This window comes from Mustela nigripes, chromosome 13 (assembly GCF_022355385.1).
Source record: "Mustela nigripes isolate SB6536 chromosome 13, MUSNIG.SB6536, whole genome shotgun sequence".
Taxonomy (NCBI): domain Eukaryota; kingdom Metazoa; phylum Chordata; class Mammalia; order Carnivora; family Mustelidae; genus Mustela; species Mustela nigripes.
In genome coordinates, this window is record NC_081569.1 from 61957373 (window position 1) to 61983757 (window position 26385).

The following is a 26385-nucleotide window of genomic DNA, read 5'->3' on the forward strand; positions in this document are numbered from 1 at the left end:
TCGGAGTAGAAAACACCAAGGTGGGACTGTGAGGAAGGGCATCAGGAGGAGGAGGGGAGGGACTGGGGGCGAGGGGGATGAAGTTGGGAGAAAGAGGAGGGGTGGAGCTCAGGGAGGGGCTGGGCAGTTGGGAGGGTAGGGGTTGGGAGGCGAGGGTAAGGGTTGGGGAGGAGGGCTCAAGAAGCCCTGGAGGCAGCCACAAAGATGTCCCTGTAGCCCTTGATCTCCTTGATCTCTTTGCTGCTAATGAGGACTTGCAGCTGGCGGCGCCCAGTTTTGATGGGGTAGAGGTCCACTTGAATTTGGATGGTATGTCCAGCCACCAGCGTCCCAATGCTGAAAGTCAAAGAACCTGTTAAAGCTTTAAGTAACTGTCAGGGATTGGGGGTGAGGGGGGAGGGTAATCCGGTTTCCCCTCTTGGTAGGTAAGCACCTCCCATGCCTCAGTACCACCAAGCTCAACCTTCCCCAAGGAGGGTGGGCAAACGGGGGTGAGTAGGCACCAACCAGGAGATGAAGGATCATCCTGTGACCCCACAAGGTACCCCTTGTCAGAGACCAGCACGAGACAAATGGTACATACTTCTTGGATATCTGCCCATCGATGAGGCCACTTCCCTCTAGGACCATGGTGCAGTTACTCAGAGCCACTGTCAGGGTATTGGTGAGTGTGATGTGGACGCTCAGTGCCTTGCCCACCTCAGCCCTTTTAGACACCTGTGCGGAGAGAAGGTGGGATATTGTGGTCAGCTGGCCTGATTTCTGTACTCCAGCTCAGTCACCCGACTCCACCATCCCACTGTTGACCACCAGGGACTGCTTACTGAGTGGTAACACTGCTGCAGGGTGAGAAGAATATGAGCCCAGAATATTCAAGGTTAACACATATCCTGACCTGTCTTAGAAGGTCACAATGCTTCAAGAAGCCACCATCGTCTGGGACCTGGCACCACGTAGAAATCTATTTCCCTCCCCACCATCTGGTTCAGGATGGCAATTTGATTTTGACCTAAGGGCCAGCTCCAATCTGTTAATCATGGCTGATAGAAATGGTGTGTTGGAAAGACTCCTGAGGACAAATCCAGAGTCAGATAGAGTTGTGATGGATTAGTAGTGTCTGACACAGGAAGAGGGTAAGGAAGTGGTATCCTATGTGCCATCTATATGCTATCAGCAATATCATTCCAAGGCCAAGGTCATATGATATAGCAGAGCCAGGACCTGACCCAGATGTCCCAGGCTGTGGACAGGATCTTTTCCCCACGTTGCTCTGACATTAGAAACACTGAGTTTTTCCAGGTGTGTTCTGTGCATCCCATGGGAATCTGTCATAGGGCAGCACAGCCTTGGCCTGTGAGTGGGAGGCAGGGATTCTATCCTACTCACTCCTAGAGCTGGTGCCTCGCTCAGCTCCTGCCAAGTGGTGGATGAATGTTGAACTAAGATGAATTCTGACCACCCAGATCATACTTGGGACACGTTCTGGCTCAAAAGAGAATTAAAACAAAACAAAACAAGGAAAAACAAGAACACATCCTGACTTCTCTAAAATTCAAATGAAAGAAACAAACCCTTTGTACTCTAATGAGGGCAGCAAAGTAGAACAGGTAAAAATGTCTTTGGCTTCTCTCCTAGTGGTACAGATAATCCTTAGGTCCTTTACCGGTGGGGACCAATTAATAGTCTCCTCAGCATCCCATGTGTTTGCACTGGATCTTGTTGGGAACCAGGACTCTGGGTAACAGGCAGGGTGCTCACCTCAGCACCACACTTTGTCTGCACTGCCCACTGTCTGCCACATCATAGTCTGGCCACCTGACAGCAGGGCCAGGTGGCTTATGACGTGGAACCACTCCATTCTTGCTCTGGGTGGGGATGGAGCATGCTGCTAACAGATCCAGCAGGGGCAAAGCCAGCCTGGGACTAGGCAGAGGGCAAGTCCTTCAGAATGGGGTGTGGGGCTGGGGAAAGGAGGCTTCAAGGGAAGAAAAATCCTGGTAAGGGGAGATGGGGAACATTTCTGCTTCTATTGACCTTTCTTCTACCTGTGTTCCTTCCTCATGTAATTACTTGCCAGCCACATGATCTTCAAGCTCAAAGTCCGAGCCTCACCTTTCATTTGTTTTCCCTCTTCCCTGTCACACTTGTATTAACATCTGCAGTCAGCTTTGGAATTTGACTTGTGTTTTTTCTCAAATCCAACTCCTCAACTCCATCTCCTATCCATGCCTCTCCTGTCTGTCTGCCTCTGCCAAGCCTTTTCCTTGCTTAACATGCCTCTATCTCCATCTCATTTCTCTGTACAGTGTCTTCCTGTGTAGCCCCCACAAAATATCACTCCTCTGAGAAGCCTTTCACCCTGCCCTGCACTTTGCAGGGTACGAGGTAACATCATACTGGGCTTTAATCATATATTCGGTGTCTGAAGCAGGGACTATGTTCTGTTCACTGCTGGAGCCCAAGACCTGGATTGGGTGAGTTTGAGGGCCCCCAGGCTCCATCTCTGTCCAGACACCTTACCTCAATAGACAAGTGAGGAGGCTCCAGAGAGATGTCTTTTAGGACCAGCATGGACCTCCCTGTATCCTCCACCTTGGCAATGCCAGACACCCGGATCAGTTTCTCATCTGTCAGCTTGTTTCTGTAATTGTCGTAGGGTAGCAAGAGCGGCAACTGTATCTCTAAGCACAGACAAAAGACACCTTGAGGAGTCTGGAAAGAGAGAGAGGAGAGACAGAGAGTATGTGTATGTGTGAGAGAGAACATGTGTGTGAGTCTGTATGTGTGTGCAAGTATGTTTGTGTGCATGTGTCTAAGAGAGATTCAGAGCACTTACCCTCTACCCACCACCCCCAGAGGTCACTGTTGTGTCTCCCCTGGCAGGATGGTGTCGGAGTACAGCACAGAACATGCAACGTCCTGCCACCAGCAGCTTCACTGTCTGCCATGTGGGTGTGTTGGGGTGCGGGGATCTCCATGGAATCTGGCTGAACCATACCCAGCTTCATTCATGACCCCAAGGTTCCCATCCTTCTTGGCAACTTTCCAGGCCTATCTCATACTCACCCTTCCCAAAATCCAGGTTCAAGTGCACTGTTTGCCTCCAGAGAGGCTCCCGGGTTCCACCCTGGTGCAACAGGGCCTGGGCGCTGAAGCGCACCACCAGGCTGATGGACCCCCGGGAGTGGACTCTGTCTGGCACCCTCCAGGCACGCAGTGTCAGCATCAGGTCCTGGCCCCACTCGGGGGTCCTGGCCAGGTGAAGCTGCAGCTGTGCAGGCTGGTCCTCAGGGCCCCCAGAGCCCAGCAGATCTAGGAAAGGGGAAGAGGCCCTTCTTGGGGCCAGCATTTTCCGGGAAGCTTTCATGAACACAGATCGCTCCTCAGGGGATCCTGGCCAAAAGAAGAGCCAGTGAGGAGAGACTGAGAGACCAGGGGCCTCCTTTGGGAAGCTAGCCACCCCCAAAACTCTCAGCTCCCCTCCCAAAGCCCCAGCCATGTGAAGAGCTGCAGCAGGAGACAGGACAGCATCATGGTTGAGAACATGGGGATTGCCAGTGCTCGGTGCTGGGTTCAAGTCCTTGCTCAGGCACAGTCCCTTAATCTCTGGGTGCTCAGTCCTTTCATCTATAGCCCAAGTATAGCTCCTTGCCTTCTAGAGTGGCCAAAATGGTGAGTTACATGAGTTGCTGAGCATAAGCACCCGGCATGGTTCTTTGTTGTCAGTATTGCTGCTGTCATCAAAGCCAGAGACTTCTTCCCCTGCCAGCATCCTCACTTCTAAAATACATGCTCATGTCTTCTAAATGGATCTTCATCTCTTGGTCCTGGGGGCTATTCAACATTCAGGCTGAACCTCACCTCACCCCAAACTGTGGACTTCTCTCTATAGTAGCTGCTATGCACCAGAGGCACTGCTCCAAGTGCTTTCTGTGTATCCACAACGGCCCTTGAAGGTGCCATTAACCCATTTTATAGATGAGGAAGTGGAGGCACCATGATGGTAAGAACTAGGCTAGGCTTACACAGCAGGGCCTTGGTTGGTACTCAGGGTGTCTGACTCCCCCTGGCCTTCTTTGCAGGGACATCTACTCCCTTCCACAAGTCAGGCATCCTTTGCCTCCTTAAGCATCCACCCCCCCTACTGTCTTGACTTAACGAGATCATGATATGACCCTAGGACAGAGTTTCAAGTAAAATAAAGGACATTCCATTTGAATTTCAGATACACAATAAATAGTTTTCAGTTTAGATATATTGATACTATATTTGGAACACACTTATACTAATAAAATATTTGCTTATTTGAATTTATCTGGGATTCAGATTTACCTGGATACCCTCTACTTTTATTTGCTCAATCTAGTAACTCTAGGGCCACATGGCCAGGGTCCAGGAAAGCCCCTGGGAGTTCGCCTTGAGGAGGAGGTGATCAGGCGGGGTTTTAACAGAAGCAAGCCATCCTCACCGGGAGGCATTCGAAGGAGATTATACCCACCCCCCACCTCCTGAGTCCCCAGGGCCCCAAGCACCTTCTGGATACTTGTAGGAGCTGGTAATGTTCTGGCGCTGATCTGACCCTACCATCTTGGTGCTGATTTCCTTCCCGATGGAGCTGGTGTTATGGACCAGGATTTCCTGGGCCTGGCCATTCCCAAAGAGCCAAATGACTTCATCAGCATTCACCTCGGCATACACAAATGGGGTGTCATAGGGCAGGTGGACCTCCCCTTCCCTGATGGCCTTCACAGAGGCAGGGCCGCAGCAGAACAGCCCTGTGGAGGGAACAGAAGTTGAGGACAGCTGCCAGCTGCCAGCAGGTGGACTGGGGTGGCTGTTGAGGGGGAGGGCGGCAGGGGCAGGCAGGGAGATGGGATGGAGAAGACCCACATCCACAGAGTGCTCTCAGATTCCCACAAATTCACCCAATCCTCACAGCCACCCTGTGAAGTGGCAGTTATCATCATCTTCCCTACTTTATAGGTGAGGAAGCAACTGAGAGGTCCTGTTACTCCTCTCGGTCACCCAGCTGAAAGCGACACAGTAAGAAAAATACTGCTCCTTTCTGGCCTCCTGCTCATGTGGTCAGTGCCCGACCAGCCTCCGCACAGAGCCCAGACCCTTCCACAGGGCCCCTCACTCACCGCTGCTGGTTTGCTGGGGAGTGGGGTCCAGAACCTGCCAACCATTGTATCCTGGAGGAAGATCTTTCCGGATCATCCAGCACTCATTCCAGACATGGAAGTTCCTACAGAAAAGAGGAAGAAGATGAGGATTTATTTCAGAAGATTTGCCAGGTATTGGACACTATACTGAATCCTGTAGTTTATAACGGTTTTTTAATTAAAGTGTAGCTGACATACAATATTGTATTAGTTTCAGGTGTACAACATAGCGATTTAACATTTATATCAGTTATGAAGCGATCACCATGAAAAATCTAGCTACCATCTGGCACTGCACAAAGCTATTATGTTTTAATTATATTCACACCCCTCCCTTTTTTTACTTATTTAGAAGTCATTTCAAACTTACAGTAAAGTTGCAAGTGTAGTACAAAGAATACCCATCTACCCAATTCATCTATCATTAACATTTTGCCTATTTGCTTTATCATTCGCTTTGTTTCAGTATGGATGTGAAGATGATGAATACATTTTTCCCCTTTGCTTTCTACTTCGGTGTGTACTTTCCTAGAGATCTTCTCCTACATGATCATGTACAGTTATCAACCTCATCCATTTACTGCTGATACAACACTTTTTTCTAAATTACTGTCTATATTTCAGTTTTGTCAATTGACCTAGTGATGCCCTTTATGACATTCATTTCTGCCTGGTCCAGGATCACCCGCATCTAGTTGGGTAAGGCCCTCTGTTTGCTTGGATCTGGAAGGGCCCCTCATCCTTTGTTGTATTACACTGACATTTGGAATATAGTGTTTATTTATTTGCTGGAGTGATCCTCATTTTGAGCTTGTCTGATGTTTCCTCGGGATTATATTCAGATTGTGCATTCATACACAGAATTCGACATAATTCTGTGATCCCACCTTCCCAGATACACCACTGCTGACTGAACAGGGGATGTTTCATCCTCTAGGAGCTCAGAGAGGGAGGGGCTCCAATGATAGCCACTAGTTCTCACACAACTCAAAGATCATACCTGGAAACTAGCTGGAAAGGAAAACCAGAAAATCAGATCTGAAGTAGAGCAGAGGAAAGAGGAGCCAGGGGAAGAGATGAGAGATACAGAAATGAAGGGATGCACAAAGATACACATGCACGTACACATGCACGCTCACATGCGTGCAATGAGAGTGGGGTAGGTAGAGGAAGAAGCAGAAGAGACTGAGGAAGTAGGCAAAGACAGCAAGTCCAGGCCCAAGAAGGCAAGCAGAGAATGGCACAGACGGAATGGCTCAAAGAAGGAGGAGTAAGAGGCATGCAGGTTTTGAGATCAGTATTCACAGACCACACAATCTATTCATTAAGATTGGGCTCTGGAATGTTACCCCATAGTCTTCTGTCTCTGAAACGAGTGTGATGTGATGACCTAATTAGCCAGAACAGTCTCCTAGGTGGCAGGATTACTCTCTGGGCACCAGCCACAAAGGGAAGGATGATACTGCCTCAAGACCAGAGAGCAGTGTGTCAGAGTTTCCCTGCCCATCCTGAGATGGAGCAGAGATCTGTTTGAGACTGTGTCCCCTTACCATATTTTGTCTCGCTTCCGAGTTGGCAGCATCTCTGCATTTTGGTCATAGTAGGTGTCAATGGTTAAGTTTCCATCCATGTTGTGTGCAGAACGAAAACTGGAAACCACACGGGTTGGAACACCTAAACATCTCATTACTAAAGAGAAGGAAAGCGTGGAGAATCACTGAGTCCATTTCAAGTAGAATCTTTGGTTTCCCAGGCATCCTTTCTAAGTTTTAAGCTGGAGGACAGAAAGAAGGCCAAGATTCTTGCAGATCCATACCTGTAACTTCTTTATTTTCAGGGCACTGCACCCAGGCCCAAAACCCTGCTGCCTACCTGCCCCATCAAAGGTCTCCATCCCACTAGGAGAAAGAAATCATGTGAAGGTAACTTAAAACAACAATAAGCAACTCAGTTTATCATTTAGATCTTTTTTTCACTCAGCAGCTTTCCACATTAGAAACAGAGAACGTGAAATATTTGCTAATTCAAAAGAAAATAAGAAATTTTAGGCCTTATGTTGTGGCCAGTTTTAGGAGAAAAGCTGTGTGACCATCAATAGGTGACTTAACTTCTCTGGCTCTTAGTCTCCTTATGTGTAACAAAATAAGGAATTGGACCAGCTGATTTACTGAAATACAGGGTTTGGAGGAGGTAAGAGAGAAATCAGAGAAAGGATAGAAGGGCAATATAGACTTAATGGAGGTTAAACAGAAAACCTCAGGGACAAAGGGAACTTGCAGGTAGAGGCAACAACGATCTTTGACAAGGCAACAGCACCCTCTTGTGGCTTCTTAGGATAGTACAATAAAGCCTTTTTATTTTCTGTATTATTATTTTTTTATTGTTATGTTAAGTCACCATACAGTACATCATTAGTTTCTGATGTAGTGTTCCATGAGTCATTGTATGCATATAACACCCGGTGCTCCATGCAGTACGTGCCCTCCTTAATACCCAGCACCGTGTTAACCCATCCCCCCACCCCCTCCCCTCTGAAACTCTGTTTCCTGTAGTCCACAGTCTCTCATGGTTTGTCTCCCCCTTTGATTCTCCCCCTTTATTTTTCCCTTCCTTCTCCTAATGTCCTCTATAAAGGATTTTTAAAGCTGAGTTAAGATTTCATGTTAAGTGGTTAAGATCTACTCATTCAAAGCAGATACACACACACACACACACATCTGCCCAGGGCCAAATAAAATCAAGAGCCAGATGTGCCTTTGGGACATAGGGCCCCACCTCAGCCAGCAAGACAAAGAGTTTAGATGAGGAGGTTCGGCAGAGGTTTCCTCTACCTCTCCCTTGTTCAGGAGGAGCAGAGGGTGCTTCTTGAGGCTGCTGGGAGGATAATAAGTAAGAAAAGTAAGAGAACTATTGAGATTGATCAATGTTTTGATTGATTCAAGAACCCAAAGGGAGCCAGTCACCTGTTCACAAGTCACCTATCTACGCCCAGCACAGCTTCTGGGCCTGTCACCCTTTGCAGGGGTGACAGCTAAACCAGGGCTGCAAGTGGCCAGAGGCTGTCTGATGGGAACAGCAGTCCCCTCATTCAGTGGCCCCAGGGCTCTAGGGCCTGGGAGCAAGGAGAGGCTTCAACGTGGAGTAAGGATGCAGACCTAGATCTCATCCTCTCATCCCAGTATCTAAGGACCCAAGCCCTCCTCCATGACACCTGCCTACCCAGGGACTTCTCCAGCCCAGGCATGTGGCCATACTAAATTCTGATGCTGTGCTGAGCATTTTTCGGGGAAAATGGGAAAATGGAAGAGCAAAATGAGGTCACTTGATTTGGTCACTTGATTTGAACATCTCCTCTGCCTGCAGTGCCCGAACCTAACTGCCAAGCTATGCTCTCCCTGTCAGGAAAATTTAGAACTTTGTCTTTGGCCTCTGTCTCTGTCTTCCCTGATCTATGTTCCCTCCCACTGAGAGCCAGTCCATTTATTCAGCAAACATTGACTGAGCCCCACAATGTAACAGGTACACTCTTCCTTGCATAGGGGAAGACAGGAAGGCACCTCAATATTCTGTCTTTCCCTCACCTTCATAGATAATCCAATCAATGCCTTTGCACTAAATTGTAATAAATGATCATGCATAAAACGTCGATGCTTCATGCAGGTATTTGGCCAAGTAGCAAACCTCCAATTGTAACTCCTCAAGAATCTCTCTGAAAACTATTTGGTAGCTACCAGCTCTGCCCACAGCTGAGACCAGGCTTTCCCAGACCGTCTGCTTGCACCTCAAGTTTCCCCCAGCCTGTCCCTGATTCCAGGCTCCCTTGGAGCTGAGAAGCCTGACTGTGGTAGAAGGGAGCTGCATTTGCCTCCACTTTGAGACCACAGGCTTCTCTTTCCGGGTGACCATTTTAATAGTCTATCTGCCATCCAGGAGTCTGCTGAATAATTGCAACAGGTCAGCCTCCCTCCTAGGCAAACATGCAAGACTCCTCAGTCTATGCTGGTTCAGGGTCACATGAACATCATTCCTTAGCTGGGGGGCTACCAACAAGCCACAGTTATGTGAAAATGGAGATCCTCAGAGCCCAACCTCAAAGGGTTATCACGAAAATTAAATGAATGACCCTGCATTCCCATCTCCCCACCACTCACCTGTGCACATTACAGCTGCAAAGACCCAGCACTGCCCATACTTCACAGGCTGCCTGCCCCTGGCTGACCACTGCCGCAGGATGGCTACGCTGCCATTCCATTCCAGCGGGCTGACCCCCCTGGAGTAGTCCTCTCCCCAGTTCCCCTGCAGCACACCGCTGTCATCATTGCTGTTGATCTGCAAAGGCCAGACAGGTGCGTTTCTGCAGTGCCCCAGGGAAGCTCAGCTCATCCCCAGACAGAGGCGGGAGAGCAGTCCTTACCATGGCGCTCACCACTCTGCAGATGTACACTGGGTCGTTCCGCTGAGAGTAGTCTTTGGACGGGTTCTCTAAGAAGTACAGGCTCTTGTTCAAGATCTCGAAGCAGATATCTATGATGTCCTCTTCAAACTTCCAAGTGATTTCAAGGGAGAGAAAAGAGAAGAGTATAAATGTCCATTATCCTGAAACATCAAGTCAGTGACAGATTTTTATAGATGGGGCATATGTGCTGGGGTTGAGGGTTAAATACTAGACAAAACCCTGACTTCAAAGAGCTTACAAATCAAATTGGGAATTTATGAGATAAAGAATTCTGAAAAATGAACTGTGTGGCTCTGATGGAAAAATGCAAACAGAATTTGGAGGTGAGAGATCCCTATTGACCAAGAGATCGGAGAAGGCCATTGGTGCCAGGGGGCTTTGAAGGACTAGATGGACAGGAAGAGAGCAGGGTAGAGATGTTCACCTAAGGTCTTTGAGTTTGATTTCAAGGACAGGGTTTAGAGGTTCTTGTTTCTGGAGGACATGAGGGAGTAGGAAAGATCAGATGGATAAAAACAGGATCAGCCATGAAAGGAGAGGAGGCCGAGTGTGGGGATCCTGGAAATCGGTAGAGGAGTTCAGCTGAAGTTGGGAGCCCAGGAGAAGCCAGTGTAAGCTCACGACATACGTTTATAACATGTAAAGCAACACATGCTGCCACCCTTTTGGCTGCCAGATGCACAGGTATTTGTTTCAGTTTCAAAAAATTACACAAGTTGTCACAGAGGGAGAACAGGGCAAGGCCCGCTGTTCTCTCCCCACTACCTTCCAGGTGAGTATGGAGGGGGCTGAGATGTCAGTGGGAAGGAGGCAAAAAGTACATCCATCATGGCTGGTGGTTGGGAGTGGGAAAGTTGCCCAGAGTCAAAGGTCCCACCCTTTCTATACTGACCGGATATTGGATATTATTAAAGAAATTGCTGTTCATTTCTTTAGTTATGATAATGTATTATTCAGTTTTTCAAAAAGAGTCATCATCTTTTAGAGCTATAAACAGAAGCATTACTGGACTGAATGATATAGTATCTACAATTTTCTTCCAAAAATTCCAGTGATGAGTTGGGAGGGACAGGGACAGCATAGACCAGGGATGGGCAGACTTTTTCTGTGAAGGACCAGATAGTAAGTACTTTAGGTTTTACAGGCTGTGGGGTCTCTGTCTCAGCTACTCAACTCTGCCTCTGTAACATTAACACAGCCATAGATGATACGTAAATGAATGAGTGTGGCTGTGTTCCCATGAAATGTTATTTATGGACACCAAAGTTTGAACTTCATATAACTTTCACATCAAAAAAATTTTTGGTTCTTTTTCAACAATTTGAAAATATGAAAATCATTCTTAACTCAGGGACCATATAAAAACAGTCAGTGGACTCTAGTTTGCAAACCCCTGGTGTAGATGGAATCAGGTTCACCATAAATTGCTCACTTTTGAACTTGAGAGATAGGTTAATTTTAGTAGCCTATTTGGATTATGTTTGTAGTTTTTTATATAAAATATTAAAAACTTGAGAGGCACCTGGCTGGCTCAGTTAGTGGAGCATGCCACTTTTGATCTCTGGGTTGTAAGTTTGAGCCCCATGTTGGGTGTAGAGGTTACTTAAAAAAATCTTGAAACAAAAACCAAAACTTTGAAAGACATCTCCCCTTCCTCCCTTGCCCTCTCTTACTGGATGGGAAATCAGCAGGAGCCATACACCCTGACTTTTGTTAGTGGCCCTTTGTAAGCTAATAGAGTTGATTAAGAACCAGCTTCAGGAGACCCGCCCCAGGCCCACTTTCTGTGACAGGGTTACCTGCCCATAGTTCCAGGGCCAGGCGGTGATGAATCTTTCATGACCCTTGTAAACAAAGCCATAGTCCATCATGATATACTCCTGTAGCAGTATTTCACTTGGCAGGTAGACATCGTCCTCTGAGTGGTTAAGGAGTGGAGGGGGCAAAAAACAAAAAGTAATAAAGAGATAAGACAGCAATGACAGCGTCCTGCTGGATAACAAGGGAACAAACATGTTGCTGGCAAGAGAAATCAAGACTGGACCCTTTAAAAATCTACTTTGCTTTTCTAGAGGCCAGTGATAGAATCAGTCCCTTTAAAACATAATCATTATCTTTTGCTGATGGTAAAAGTGGAAAGCTTCTTGTAGAGATCTGGAAAATACAGATGATGGAAAGAAGATAATGAAAATCACTCAGTCTCCGACTCCGAGATACCCACCGTTACAACTGGTGAATCCCAGCCATTCTTTCTCTCCACTTAGACAATTAAGGTCCTACTGTGTTCCATTTCCTAATCTATTTCACTTAACCTCACACCATGAACATTTTCATTGTGCCATTCAATTTTGGGGGGTTTTGTTTTGTTTTTTGGTAAAGATGGTTTTTAGTGAGCACATGGTAATATATGGCATAGATAGTTGACTTGTATCTTCTGGGTTTTCTCAGAAGAACCTCACTGAGCATTCCCAGTGTTTCGGGTTAGCATTACCCCCTGTGAGCAAGTCGTACCTGCATTCCAAGGGTTAAAAAGCAGGATGAAAGTCCCCAGTGGGTGAACCACACTGTGACTCTGACCCTGGGAGATCTCTAGCTTCAGAGTGTAGGGACCAATGACTGCGTTGGCTGGCGTGAAAAGGGCAACTAAGAGCGAGTTGGTGTCAATGGTGAAGTCAAAGGCGCTCCAGACATTTCCTTTTCGAGCCTGGGTGAGAGAGAAGGTGGCTCGGGTTCCCAGCAACTCCTTGGGTGCCGGTCCTGTGTGGGAGAGAATGACCCCAGAGTGAGGTTTTAAAATCTATGTGACGTGATTCTAGGAAGAAACTGAGAGGACCCTCACCTCCTTGCTAATCTTTTTGGCTTAAGGCTTTTATTGCCACTGGGTGTCTTTGGGCAAGCCACTTAGGACCTCTGGGCCTCAGTATTTTTATCTGCAAAATGGGATCATAATACTACCCACCTGAAACTCTCAGCATGAGGATTAAATGAAATAATATGTATGAAGTGAGCATAGCACCTGTTGCATATGGAAAAATCAGCTATTACTATTACAACTGCAGTTTGCTGAGTTGGCCAAATCTTTCCTTAACATCACTTACAGCACCCTGGAGATCCCAAGAAAGGAGAGAGGAGGGAGCACTCAGAACGGAGAGGTGGGAGCCCTATAGGTGAGTTTTGCCTTGGGGTCAGGTGAACTCACCAGTCTCGGCCACGAAGGTGAGATAGTCTGTCCCAAAGTGAAAGGGTCGGTTGAAATGTAGTTGGAGCCCAAAGGACTGGCCCCTTCGCACGACGAGCCGCCTCAGGCCCATCTCCTGGGTGTGATGCTCTTTGTTGTTCCTCGGGCTCTGCAGATCCACAGACCTGAGCTCCAAGGCTGCCACTGGAAGGGGGCAAGGAGGAGACCAGTCATTACCCAGCTGTGGCTCCCTGACTCTATCTTAGGTAGGATTCCATCCAGACCTTAGCCCTTCTGCCACTCTGCCTCCTAGTTTCACAGCCTAGCCTCGGAGGGCAATGTAGCAGGATCTGACCCTGGAGTGGGAAGACTGATCCTAGTGACCTCTGCCCCCGGACCCCCTTAAGAATTAGGGCCCCAGGAAGAGAAATGTTTCTACAGCACTAAAACTTAACCCTTGAAGGGCCACTGCGTACTATTAACCACTTTTGTTGACAGTCTTTCCAGAAGTTACTCTATTGTCCTATTGATAGAAGAAAGAGCATATTAGAATTTTGTACAAATTAAGTCAATGAGTTGACTGGAGGCTGGGACCTCAGCTACGGGCTTTAAGATCCTAGGTGGGTGGCTTATTTCTCACCTGTCAGCCACATTCCATGTGTATGAGGGCACTGACTCTTCCCAGGATGTTCCTGTAGGTGTACACCTAATATACAGATTAAAGACTCTCATAGCTCCATGGGCCAGAGTTGTGGGCTCTCACCACCTCAGCTGTGAGACTTCGAGCAAATCACTTATGTCCCTAGACATCAGTGTCCTCCACTGAGAAACAGAGACTGTGGTAGTCCCACCCCATAGGGTTCACATGGGCGTTGAGTGAGGATTCATGTGGAAAGACCATATTGTAGTGGCAGGTGGAGAGTCAGCCCTCAGTAATCCCTCATTGCTCTTAGTGCTAGGAATAACGCAGCCTCAGACTGCATTTGCTTTGTTATTTCTGCTGGTGGTATTTATTGCACTTACCATAAATGAAAATCTGTTAAGCCTTTGTTCCTAATAGCATATCAGTTTATCTCAGTGGTTCTCCACTGGAGAAATTCTGTCCCCTGGGGGAAATTTAGCAATGTCTGGAGGCATTTTTGGTGGTCACAACTGGGATAGAGCCCGAGGATGCTGCCAAACAGCATCCTAGAGGAAAAACAAATGTCGGCACCTACTTGGTTTTTGTGCCATTCACATTTTGAACTTCCACATATATTCTTTTTTTAAAAAATTATTTTTTTTTAAGATTTTATTTATTTATTTGTGAGAGAGAGAGAGTGAGAGCGAGCACAGGCAGACAGAGTGGAAGGCAGAGTCAGAGGGAGAAGCAGGCTCCCTGCAGAGCAAGGAGCCCGATGTGGGACTCGATCCCAGGATGCTGGGATCATGACCTGAGCCGAAGGCAGCTGCTTAACCAACTGAGCCACCCAGGCGTCCCTTTAAAAAAGTATTTTATTGACTTATTTATTTATGTGAGAGAGATCGAGCAACAGGGTGAGGGGCAGAGGGAGAAGCAGACTTCCCTCTGAGCAGGGAGCCTGATGCCGCGCTCAATGCAGACTCCGTCCAAGGACTCCAGGATCAGGACCTGAGCTGAAGGCAGACACTTAACTGACTGAGCCACTCAGGTGCCCCCAAACTTCCACATATATTCTTTATGTTTTTACTAAATGAGTTCAATTTGCTAGTTTCAGCTCATCTTTCCCACCTGGCTAGATTTCTTGAATTCCAATTCTTTCACTCAAACACCATCCGAGGATTGCCTAAACTGTCACTGGCAATAAGATGGTTCTAAACATTAGGGCGTAAGTCAGAAGCCAATGGAGTCATGTTAGAGCTTTCTTCCAGGTTAATGCTGAGCTATTAGGAAATACTCTTTAAGTATAGTTGTTCAACTACCTGTGACTACATCTAATACTTCACATGAGGAAAGTGGATTAGGTATTTGAATATGTTTTTCAGGAGGGTGCCTGGGTGGCTCAATCAGTTAAGCCATCTGCCTTTGTTTCAGGCCATGATCCCTGATCCTGGAAACAAGCCCGTCCCTCATTGGGCTCTCTTCTCAGTTGGGAGCCTCCTTCTCCTTCTCCCTCTGCCCTTCCCCTATTTGTGATTTCTCGCTCATTCTCTCTGCCAAATAAATAAATAAAATCTTTAAAAAATGTATTTCACAGTCTAGAGCAAATCAAATTTAATATTTACATCTTTCCCACAAATTTGTTAAACTTTTGGCTAAAAACACTGTTCTTGTTGATCCCTTGATCTCCCTTCTTGTAACCTTCTTTCCTTGAGGTAGATTCAAAGCTGAATTAGTGGATCAAATAATACAAAGTTTTTAACTTCTTGATGTAACTTAGGCACTTAAATAATTACATTATTAGAACCAGAAAAGTCAGGGCAAGATCTAAGACAGTTGCTTTTGGGTTACTTAATAGCATTTTTTAAAAAAGTCAAGTCCAATCCATTAGTAGTTAGAAAATAAATTTAGAGAAATGTGACCAGTATTTTTTAAAATAGAAAATATCACAATGTATCACACATAAGGAGAGCAAGTGTAATTTTATGTGTAACTGGGTCATGATGTGAACTGTGGGTCATAGTCAAAAATTTGAAAACTGGCCTAGATACTGGTGGAAACAGATTGCATCTTCTCTGTTCCTGAGGGGTCTGATGTATTCATACCAGGAACTGCAAGACCTCTGAAGGAAGCTTCTCCACCCCATGTATAGAGCCCAGTAGCCATTCCACCCTGAAAGATCAGATTCCCAAAGAAGGCAGTGAACAGCACCCAGGAGTGCTTCTATCACTTCCACAGAAAGGAACAGGACTGGGGCCAGCCTTTTCCTGGCTGCTGTTCACAGCTGGAAACATAGTTCCTAAGGGCAGCCAAGTCAATTCTCCCTTTACCCAGGCTGGATCTTGCTTTGGGAAAGAAAGGGGAAGAGGAAGAAAGAAGATGTCTTCCTCTCCATGCCTGAGGTTGCAGTGCACGGAGAAAACTCATTCTCCTTTGGAGACTCGGGTTTTCTTTTTATTCCACTTAATAGTACTATGTATTTGGCTCACTAAAGTGCATTTCCTGTCAGGGAGACAGTGACTTCAGAGAACAAAAGAGAGGTCCTTCAAGGGAGTAGGAAAAGAAAACCAAAAGGCTCAAGAAGAGGTTCAACAAAGCAGGAAATCAAGCAGAAGCAATTAGTAAAAACATGTCAGCACCCATAAGGCCTTCTTGACTTGGTCACAGGTCCGCCAGAGTTAATGACTTGAGTGAGGGGACAGTAAGACCTGGCCACGTGATTCCTGGTGGTTGACTAATATGAAGACAAGGAACGATCAAAATATACCCCCATGTATTATTAGTCTTAAAAAGTTGGGGCGGGGTGGACATCTAAACAGCCATCTGTCTGTGATGAGTTCTGAGGTGAGTGCTGAAGCTCCTGCCGTTTGAGACCAAAGCCTGAGGCAGCCTTGCTCTCGAGGGTGGATCCATCTTTGCCCTTGGGTCTTAGCTCAGAGGTAACCACTACACTGAGGCTTTCTTTGACCACTGAATATGATGCCTCACCTCTCACCCTATTGCTTGCCATCACAAAACCCTCCTTATTCTCTGCTATTCATAATACCTAGAAATAGTTCCTCAGAAGCAGAGACCTTGGCTGTCTTCTCATACCTGGATCCCCCATGCCTAGGATGGAGCATGGTTCTTAATTGCTGTCAACGGTAGCGAATGCTCACTGACTGCCTACTACATGCCAGGACCATCAGAAGTTATTTTATTAATCTGAAACCATTTCTGTTCTTTCAACCATCCTGTGATGGAGGTGTTAATATTGTTCCCCACATGCAGAGAGGTATAGGGAAGAGCTGGGATTCAAACCCATGTGGGCTAGTTCCAGAGCCTTCCCTCTTAACCTTCACAGTCTCCTGCCTTCCTTGGTGGGTTCTCTAGGATGTTTGCTGCAGCAGTATGTGCAGCATGGATAAAGTACAAGGAGAATAGCCCTACAGGAGGGCATTGGGACTATAGGGGAAGAAGAGAGAAGCCCACGATGGCAGCAGGTCTAACATGAGTGGGTGCTTGACTCCAGGCCAAGATGCTGCTATTCGATTCAGTGGTAATGGGTACACCTATCCATGGTGGGAGGATAAAATGGTACAACTTTCTGAGGGCAATTTATCCGTATTTATTACCAAAGAAAAGAAAGTCTTAAAACATAAATATATTTGAGCCATAAATTCCTCTTTTGGAAATTTTTCCTAAGAAAAATCATAATTTGTGTATAAAAATGTAAGCAATGAGGATTTTCAGTTCAACCCAAATATCCTACAGTAAGAGCTGGATATGTAAACTTTATTCCTCTCATCTCAATGTAACCAACAGAAAGAACAAAGAATCTGAGGAAATAATTCATGAGGCATTAAGAAGCAACATAAAAAGACTCAAACCCGATATGGTAAGAGGTGGCACTATGGGAAATTCCTCTTTCCTTTGAGTTTTTTGGTATTGTCCAAGCTTTTGCTTTGAGCATGTATTCCTTTTGTATTTAGGGTAAAGTGTTACTTTGGCTAGAGGCAGGTTTTTAAACAGGAGTGACGCCCTCAGAGCTGTAGGTCAGGATTAATCTGGCTATGGTATGTAGCCCAGACGGAGGGGAAAAGTCTGGGGTGGGAAGGGCAGTGAGACTCTGTCCTAATAACCCAGATAAAAGGTTAAGATGATCTAAACAAAGGTGTTGGCAAGAAGAAAGGAGGGACCGCCTGGTGTGTGCGAGGGACTGGTGAGGGACTGGCATCCACGGGCATGTGACAGGCTAGTAAACACTTGTGGAAATACCTAATAATTCCAGGGCTTCCTTAAGCTAGTTTGGATGAAGACTGGGGCAGGTTAAAAGCATGCACAATGTCCTAAGCAACGTCCTAGGCAGTCAGGCTACTGGTGAAAGACTGGAAAGCTCCAGAGATAACGAAGGGTAAATTATCCTAGGCACAGCCAGCAATGAGATTTGGCACCGGCCACCGAACAGCAGGTGCACTCGGCTCCTTCTCCTTCTCCTGCCTTTGTCCCTGCATTCAGTCTAGCTCCTCTGTCAGTATCTTTCTTCTCTTTTCCCCCTTCTTGTTATTATGATAAGTTTAGTGCTTTCTTAAATACTCCCTTCCTTTTCATTGCTTCCCTTTTAAAAAATGTGAAAGGGTCTGGCTTTGTGAGAGCTCTCGAAGATTCCTAAGGGATGAGATTACTGCAGAGTGTTTCTGTGTCTCTTAAAGTGTGCAAGAAGAAAAATGTCACATTATCTAAAGGCTCAAGTCCAGGTTTCTTTGTCAAGCATTCAAAGCTCTCCCCAATGTGGTGCCAACATATCTATCCAAACTTACCTCCCAGTAGCCCATAAATGAACTCTGCCTAATTCATGTTGTGTCTTCTAAATAGATCATGCTTGGCTGGCTCTACCTCTGGATGGTCCCTTCCCCAATCCCTACATCCCTACGGTCTCCATTCTTCCAGCAAAATTCAGCATCCACCTTTTCCACGAAATCCTACCCAAGCATTTAGGAACATGGAGATTTCTTAACACCTGTAACAATAGTTTTATATCTGGGTAATATTTCTTGAGTGTTTTTAAGCCCCGGGCTTTATATTTATTATCTCCTTCTATCCTTACAACTACCCAAAAAGATATTATTAACTCCATATTATAGGGAGCAGACAGACCAGCAGTGAGCTTAAGTAACTTGCCAAGTGTCAACTACCTAGTAAGTGGAAAAATTGTCATTCAAACCTAGACAGCTTGACTTCAAAGCCTACCTAGCTTTTCACATTTGGCTTGTGGTTCTGGTCTGGAGGTTTTCACCTTTTTTTTTTTTCTCCCAAGTAAGTGAATATTGTGCTTTATTCAAATGAGAGTGTAATGAATAGACCTAAGAGGAGCTGTTCTGGTGGAAGAGTGGGGAGCTTCTCTGTAGAGCCCTAGGGGTCTAAAGAACACAATGAAAATCATAGATTCTTCCCAACCTCCTCATCTGAAAACACCAGGTGGTCAGGTCAGAATCAATTCCAGAGCCCACCTGGTGTCCCTCTCTTCTTCTCTGGAATTTCTCGGACTCTGAACCATTTATTTGTCAGTTAATCATGTACTACTAAGCTGTTTCTTTGAAACACTATTTCTCTTTAATGATATCTACAGGATTAACTGTATTACGTAATTGTTTATACCTAGAACTCAGCAATTCAAATAGCTGCTAGCAGGAGCCAAGTGTCCCTAAATTTTTAGGCCTAATGCAGCAAATGTAATAAAGGACATATATCCATAATGTAGAAAAGTTGCTATAAATATTAAGAAGCCTTGCTGTAATCAGAGAAATGCAGACTAAAACAATAATGAGATCCTGTCTTTGATCCGTTTAAACTATTTAAAAGATTTTTTAAAAATCTTTTTATTTTATTTTTTAAATCTTTAAAAAAATACTTTTATTTTTTAAATTAAATTAAAATAAATTTAAATTTTATTTAAATAAAATTAAATTTAAAAATATTTTTTAAATATTTAAAAATATTTAAACTGTTTAAAATAGCATATTCTGTGAATATGCTATAAATGGAAGTGTACTGTTTCATACATTGATGGTGTTAGTATAAATTCATACAGATGTTTTAGAGGAAATCAATTGATATTGAAGAGGAACAGAATATGCCAACCCAAAATATGGCACTTTGACATAAAGATTATTTTGAGCGCTTGAGAAGCAGATACAAGAAAAGGTCTTGGCACTTCCCCTATTTGCCTAAAAGCAGGACGCACATTTACAAAGGTGTCCCTCCTCTACTCTACCCTTCTCTACCAGGCAGGGTAGAAGTCCATCACCAGAGACAGCTCTAGACCCTCATCACCCAGATATGGCACCAGAGGAAATCTATATAACAAACTATTAACTGGCTCTTCTCTTCTATTAGTTTCCCCCTAAATTTACCTTCCTACAACTTTCTGCCCTAGGTACTCCAAGTCCTTCTCCTTTGTCTTGTCACTTCTTTAAAAATGTCTTGTTCTCTTGTTGAGATGCTTACAAGCCCAAGTTCTGATCATCTCTTTGAGTTACTCATCACTAAGTGCTCCCATGTGTGTGCAAAGTACATGTTAATACACTTCAGTTTGTTTTCTGTTTCTTTTATCAGTCTATTTATTGGTCCCCAGCGAATGAACTTGACTGGGTAGCAGGAAAAATAGTGAAGTTTTCCCTCTTCTATAATATCCATTAAAAACTTAGTGGGTATTGTCTTTGAGCTAACAATTCTTTTAGAAATCTTTCATATAGGGGCACCTGGGTGGCTCAATGGGTTAAGCCGCTGCCTTCGGCTCAGGTCATGATCTCAGGGTCCTAGGATTGAGTCCCGCATCGGGCTCCCAGGGAGCCTGCTTCCCTCTCTCTGTCTCTGCCTGCCTCTCTGTCTACTGTGATCTCTCTCTGTCAAATAAATAAATAAAATCTTAAAAAAAAAAAGAAATCTTTCATATAAAAAAGACTTTCACACATATGCAAAGTTTTATCAGGAGGGATGTTCATTGCAGCATTATTCATAAGAGCAAAATACTGGAAACAATCTAAATGCCCATGAAAAAGGCATAGTAACAAATAAAACCATTTTTATTAATAAATTTATTAAACTATTTATATGCCCAGAATGGAAAATTATATATACTTCATTTAAATTTTTTGATAGATAAGTATGCAGTGGCATGCAAAGATTTCTAAGATATATGATTAAGTTTTTAAAAAAGCAAGTCAACAGATAATATGTATTACATAATTCCATTTTTTAAAATGAAAAATTCTATAACATCTATTATTATCTGGAAACAGTTAACCACATTGTTAACAGTTCTCTCCCATGAGGAAGGAGCAGGATTTAGAGCACATACATATGTGAAGGGGGACTTGGCATTTTTTATTCTAAAACGTGAAGTTTTTACTTTTTATAACAAACATATTTTTTGTGTGTGTTTTACTTGCTTAATTAAAGTATAGCTTAAAAAAAGATAATATAACATTTAGGCTTAGGTTGAGGATACCTGAGGGGGAAAATTACCCTAGACGTTGGCAAAAAAACACCCTAGAATCTAGTGTACAAAGAGATGTCTTGAGACTTCTCTATTAAACTATGACTTGTGGTATAATACCATGTATATCGCTAATCTCTAGTAGTTTCTGTGATACATAAATTTGGACACAATTTTAAGAAATACAGAATCCATGTTTAGTGTCCTCTCCCAGCAGGCCTTGTGTGCCTGCCAGGCTGGAGTGTTCTTTACATTCCTAGCAGCAGAGGTTCTGAGGGGACCCAAAAAAGAGCCTGATTTCAGAGGGCAGAAGCAGCACTCTCTAAGGGGAGCTCAGAGTCAGAGGAGAAGCTGGGCCAGGAAAAAGGTCTAGGATCTAAGAGGTGGTCTTCCCACAGCTGCAGGGTTAGCCAAAGAAATGGCTTCCCAAGTACCAAGGACATCTGGTGGGAAAGGTCAAGATCCTTAAGGGCTTCCTCAGACTTCTCAAGGCCATTCCAGTCACAAGATGTCAAAGCAAAGTTTGCTCACAGCTTTAAGGTTAAGCTGAATCCATTCATAAGAAAAGTAATGGTTGTGCCCCAATGATTTATATCTTCCGAATGAAAGTGGGGAAATGGGGGGAGGAGCCAGATTACAAAATGAACTATCACCATTCATGTAAGTTCTCCTGTCTCTTCTGTTCACCCCCCACCCTCCCCAAACACCTCCCCTCTCTTAATTCAGCACCTCAGAAAAGTCAGATTCCCGGTACTCACTCTGGTCCATCTCCCTCCTTCTTCTGTCAGCCAAGGCCCTTCAGCTAATCAGTATTAAGATTCCAGACCTAATTGTGTCTTTGAGCATTTACAGTCATCCTCCTAGAACCTTTTCTTGCATCCTGAGTTGGTTGGGTGGGGCTGCCATTTCCTCCTCCTCCTAAGACTCCTCCTGCTCTTAATTTCCCCACTGTTCCGGATGCATCTTTGCATAAGGAAAGAAGTTTCTGTCCTAAGCCTTTTAAAAAATTGCTGAGGGATTTGTTTCTGTGGCCTCCTTTTTAAGCTGAGAAGACTCAAGTGATATGGAAGGCAAAGCATGATTTGATCTGTCCCTTTGCACCTATGTCACTCTAAGGCTTGGGACCCAGTTCACTCTAAACCAGCTCAGTCTGGTGTCAGGTACTGCCAGATAGTCAGCGTCCAGATGGGGACGAGTAAGGAGCAGAGCTGCCTTCAGGAAGGTCATTCACCAGTGGTCATGAAAACAGATTTGAACAGCCCATTAGGACCTGGAGACCTTTGCATCTTGAAAAATGAAGTATGTTGACACAGTGAATTATTATGCCATTGATTAAATATGAAGTTGATAGGGGCAGGTGAGTGGCTCAGTCAGTTGAACATTCAACTCTTGCTTTTGGCTCAGGTCATGATCTCAGGGTCATGAGATTAAGTCCCACATCTGGCTTGGTACTCAGTAGGGGGTCTGCTTGAGATTCCCTTCCTCTTCCTCGGTCTCTTCTCTTGCCACCCCCCAACCCCAGCTTCTGCATGCTCTCTCTCTCTAAAATAAATAAATATTTTTTTTAAAAAAATGAAGTTGGTAAAATTTTCCAATGACAAGGGGAAATGCCTATAAATAGTGTTAACTAAGGTGTGTGGGGGGGGAAGCAGGGTACAAAAGCAGTGCAGCTTATCTCAGTAGTGTAAAAAATGTTATTTATATAAATAGACCCATCTTTAAAAGATGGAAGAAAATATAAAGTGTGATTGTTTAAGAGCAGTGGGATTGTGAATGATCGTGATTTGCTTATTTATACTTTTCTGAATTAAAAAAATTTTTCATGGTGGGAGTTTAAGATGTTTTTAACCAGGGAGGAAAAAAAAATGCTTTTCAGGTGGTGCCTGGGTGGCTCAGTGGGTTAGGTCTCTGCCTTTGGCTCAGGTCATGATCTCAGGGCCCTCGGATAGAGCCCCACATCCGGCTCTCTGCTCAGGAGGGAGCCTGCTTCCTCCTCTCTCTCTGCCTGCCTCCCTGCCTACTTGTGATCTCCCTCTCTCTGTCAAATAAATAAATAAAATATATATATTTTTAAATGCTTTTCAGAGTAAGGGAGCAAAGTGGTAGGAAGACCATGACTGGAAATCTGGACATGGATATTTTATCTGATTCACAGTGTAAAGGGAGAAACAGAAGTATTTAGTCAATACACCTGAAGGAAGAATTTGGTTTGGTGAAGAATAGTGCTGCAGAGAAAACATAAAGCTATTTACATGTTCACTGATCATTGTCAAAGGTATGTAAGAGGTGCCTAATTCCCTGGGTTAATCTGGGTGATTCATCGAAAATTCCCACACCTATTGTAACCAAAGCTTTCTGTCACATCCTCTGCCTTTTTTTAATGTGTTGAATGTATTTAGGAAATGGTCCTCAATTAGATGCATTAAACTTACTCATTACCAAGTGTTTACTGAACACCTCAGGGACTTTATTTTATTAAAAAAAAAAAAAAAAACTTTGGCTCAGAAAAATATACTTTTGTTACTAGTGCAAAAATCTCTTGTATTAGAACCATATGCTCTTTTGAGGAAAGTAGAATTTTTTAAAAAAAACCTCTTTGTAATAGAACTCCTAATTCATACTGAAGATATTTTGAAAATAGAATTTTTAAAATGATTGTATTTATTTATTTGAGAGAAAGAGAGCATGAGCAGGGGAGAGGGGCAGAGAGAGAGGGTGTGCTGAGCAGTGAGCCCAACACAGTGCTGGATCCCAGGACTCAGATTATGACCTGAGCCATGATGACAGACCATTAACCAACTGAACCACCGAGGCACCCTGAAAATAGATTTTTTTTAATGGTAGAGGGTAGTATACATTTTGGGAAATTTCCTTCCTGTTATTTGTCTATGCAGAGGTGGGATTTTTTCCTTAGTAGTAATCACACTGTATATTGAGGACAGGACCTGCTTAAAGTGTAAATTTCCATATAAAACAATTTGCCATCTTATTTGAAAATACAGCTTTCACAGTGCAATGACTTTTGCCTTGTAAAAATAAACTTTCTTGTCTCAAATTCTATTTATTTATTTATTTACTCGCTCACTTACTTATTTGGGTGGGGGCTTAGATGAGAAAAGAGGTTACTCCAAAAATAACCACAGTACTACTATTTGGGTTAATGAAAGAAATTTCATTCGGTCAGCCTAAGAGCCTCATTAAGACTGGATGTCCTGGGGTACCTGAGTGGCTCAGATGGTTAAGTGTCTACCTTGGGCTGAGGTCATAATTCCAAAGTCCTGGGAGATGTCCCGCATCAGGCTCCCTGTTGAGTAGAAAGTTTGCTTCTCCCTCTCCCTCTGCCCCTCCTCCTTGCTTGTGTGAACACTCTCTCTCTCACTCTCAAATAAATAAATAAATTCTTCAAGGGAAAAAAAAAGACCGAGTATCCCAATTTTCCCTACTATTTTGATGCCTTTCCTTCCTTTGTTTTACAAGTTTGAATGCCTGGAATACTGATGGCACCATACTAGAAGTTTCAAGGCAAACAAAGGTGGTCTTCAACCCAAAGAAGCTTACAGTCCATTGGTGGAGAGGAAACACGCACAATATCCTCTACAAAGGAAACTGCTTTTCGTAGGCTCAAAACAGTGGAGGTCTACTAGGGAGGAGCTCTGGAAAGGCTTTGTGAACTGTGAGCAGCCACTGGCAGATGAAGAGGATTTTAGAGAGAAAGCTGGTGTGAGAAAGGCATTCGGGCCAAAGACACAGCACCAGTAAAGGGGGAGAGCAGGGAAAGCCAGGGCTTCTAAAACCAGCAGAGGAATTGGCTGCAGCAACCCAAACTTATTTTATAAACCAGTTGTCTTTGGTAGGGAAAAAAAGGAAGAGAGGCTTGAAAGCTCGATAATGGTGGATAACAAAGCTACTTTTCCTGCACTGCTTTAGAAAGTATAGTTTTATAGCTGCAAGTGACCAGTTTTAAAACCTAAACATCACTGAAAAAATTGAGCTTTTGGGGATGGCTGGGTATCTCAGTTTGTTAATCAGCTCAGGTCATGATCTCAGCGTCCTAGGATGGAGTCCCACATTGGGCTCCTTGCTCCCCAGGGAGCCTGCTTCTCCCTCTGCCTCTGCCTGCCATTCTTTCTGCCTGTGCTCACTCTCTCTCCCTCTCTCTCTGACAAATAAATAAATAAAATCTTTAAAAAAAATATTGAGCTTTCACAAAACAAACTGAGGGTTGCTGGGGGGAGGGGGTTTGGGAGAAGGGGGTGGTATTATGGACATTGGGGAGGGTATGTGCTTTGGTGAGTGCTGTGAAGTGTGTAAACCTGGTGATTCACAGACCTGTACCACTGGGGATAAAAATACATGTTTATAAAAAATAAAAAATTATATTAAAAAAAAATATTGAGCTTTTGATTACCCCTCGCTTTTTGTCATACCACCACCTACACCAGCTCCTTCTACATGATTGTCAAACCCAAAAAGGTTTTTTAATGGAGTTAGAATCACATGATTAAGTTATCAGTATCCATCATGGTATTGCAAATCATGTTCATTGACTGAGTATATTATATTCTGTGTATAGATTTTTCTCAAAGACAAATGCCTAATATAGTCAAGCTTTAAATTAGGTTTCCTGAACAGAAAAGATTTTCTTCCATAGAATCATCTCTGTTTTGATAGTAGACTAACCTCTACTAGGGTTAATCCACTAGATTTGTCCCATAACAAGGTCATAAACTCTGAGTACCCTTAAATCTAAAATAAATACAGAACAGACCTCCTGTAACCCTCTCCTGGCTCCATATCCTTGTATGTGTCTACTGCTTGAAGATCTTGCTGTTACTTCAAATTCAACATTTTCAAAATTGAATCTTAGTCCCACCCAACCCCCAAATTCATATCCTTAATCATCCTTGTAAATATTATAAATCTTCATTAGTTTTTTGGAGGCTTCTGTTTGATGGTTATATGACCCAATGGATAAGGCACGGGCTTCCGAGTTAGAGAAGTGGTTCAGGATCCAGCTCTGTCCTTTCTGAGATTTAGTGCTTCCCTGACTGTAAGCAAGTAAGCCTTGATGAGCACTCTACTCTTACATAAAATGGGGCTGATAGCAGGGCCTACTTCACAGAGTCACTTTGAGAATCAAATATATAATGTTTGTAAAAGCCTTAAAGTGCTACACAAACATTAGCCAGTTTTATTTGGTAATAACAGTAATATTTATGATCCTTCAGAATATGAGGTTCATACAAGAATGTGTCAAGATGGGCTAAGCTTCCCAAAGAGACATTCATGACCATAGAGAACTTGCCATAACCTAGTCCAGCCCAATCTCATGCAGCCTTGTCTTTACTCCTGGCCTGATTATTCTCAAGGGGATGGAAAACATATATGACCTGAACAGATTAGGTCATACTCTTGCTTCAGACTCACCAATGGCTTGCCTTGCTCCACAGTCCAAAATCTTCACAAGGCTCACACGTTCTGCCATGTTCT

At 44.2% G+C, this 26385-nt stretch overlaps 1 protein-coding gene across 1 annotated transcript; it reads right to left on the reverse strand.

Moving 5' to 3' along the window:
• Positions 1 to 176: 176 nt before the first annotated feature.
• On the reverse strand, positions 177 to 21663 carry TGM7 (transglutaminase 7). The gene is made up of 13 exons (XM_059372120.1): positions 21654 to 21663; positions 12821 to 13003; positions 12133 to 12378; positions 11421 to 11539; positions 9580 to 9708; positions 9317 to 9494; positions 6716 to 6854; positions 5145 to 5248; positions 4533 to 4775; positions 3067 to 3393; positions 2521 to 2681; positions 584 to 717; positions 177 to 336 (listed from the first exon to the last, which is right to left on the reverse strand). The coding sequence occupies exons 1-13, from the start codon at positions 21661 to 21663 to the stop codon at positions 177 to 179; spliced, it is 2133 nt and encodes a 710-aa protein (XP_059228103.1).
• Between the last annotated feature and the right edge of the window lie 4722 nt (positions 21664 to 26385).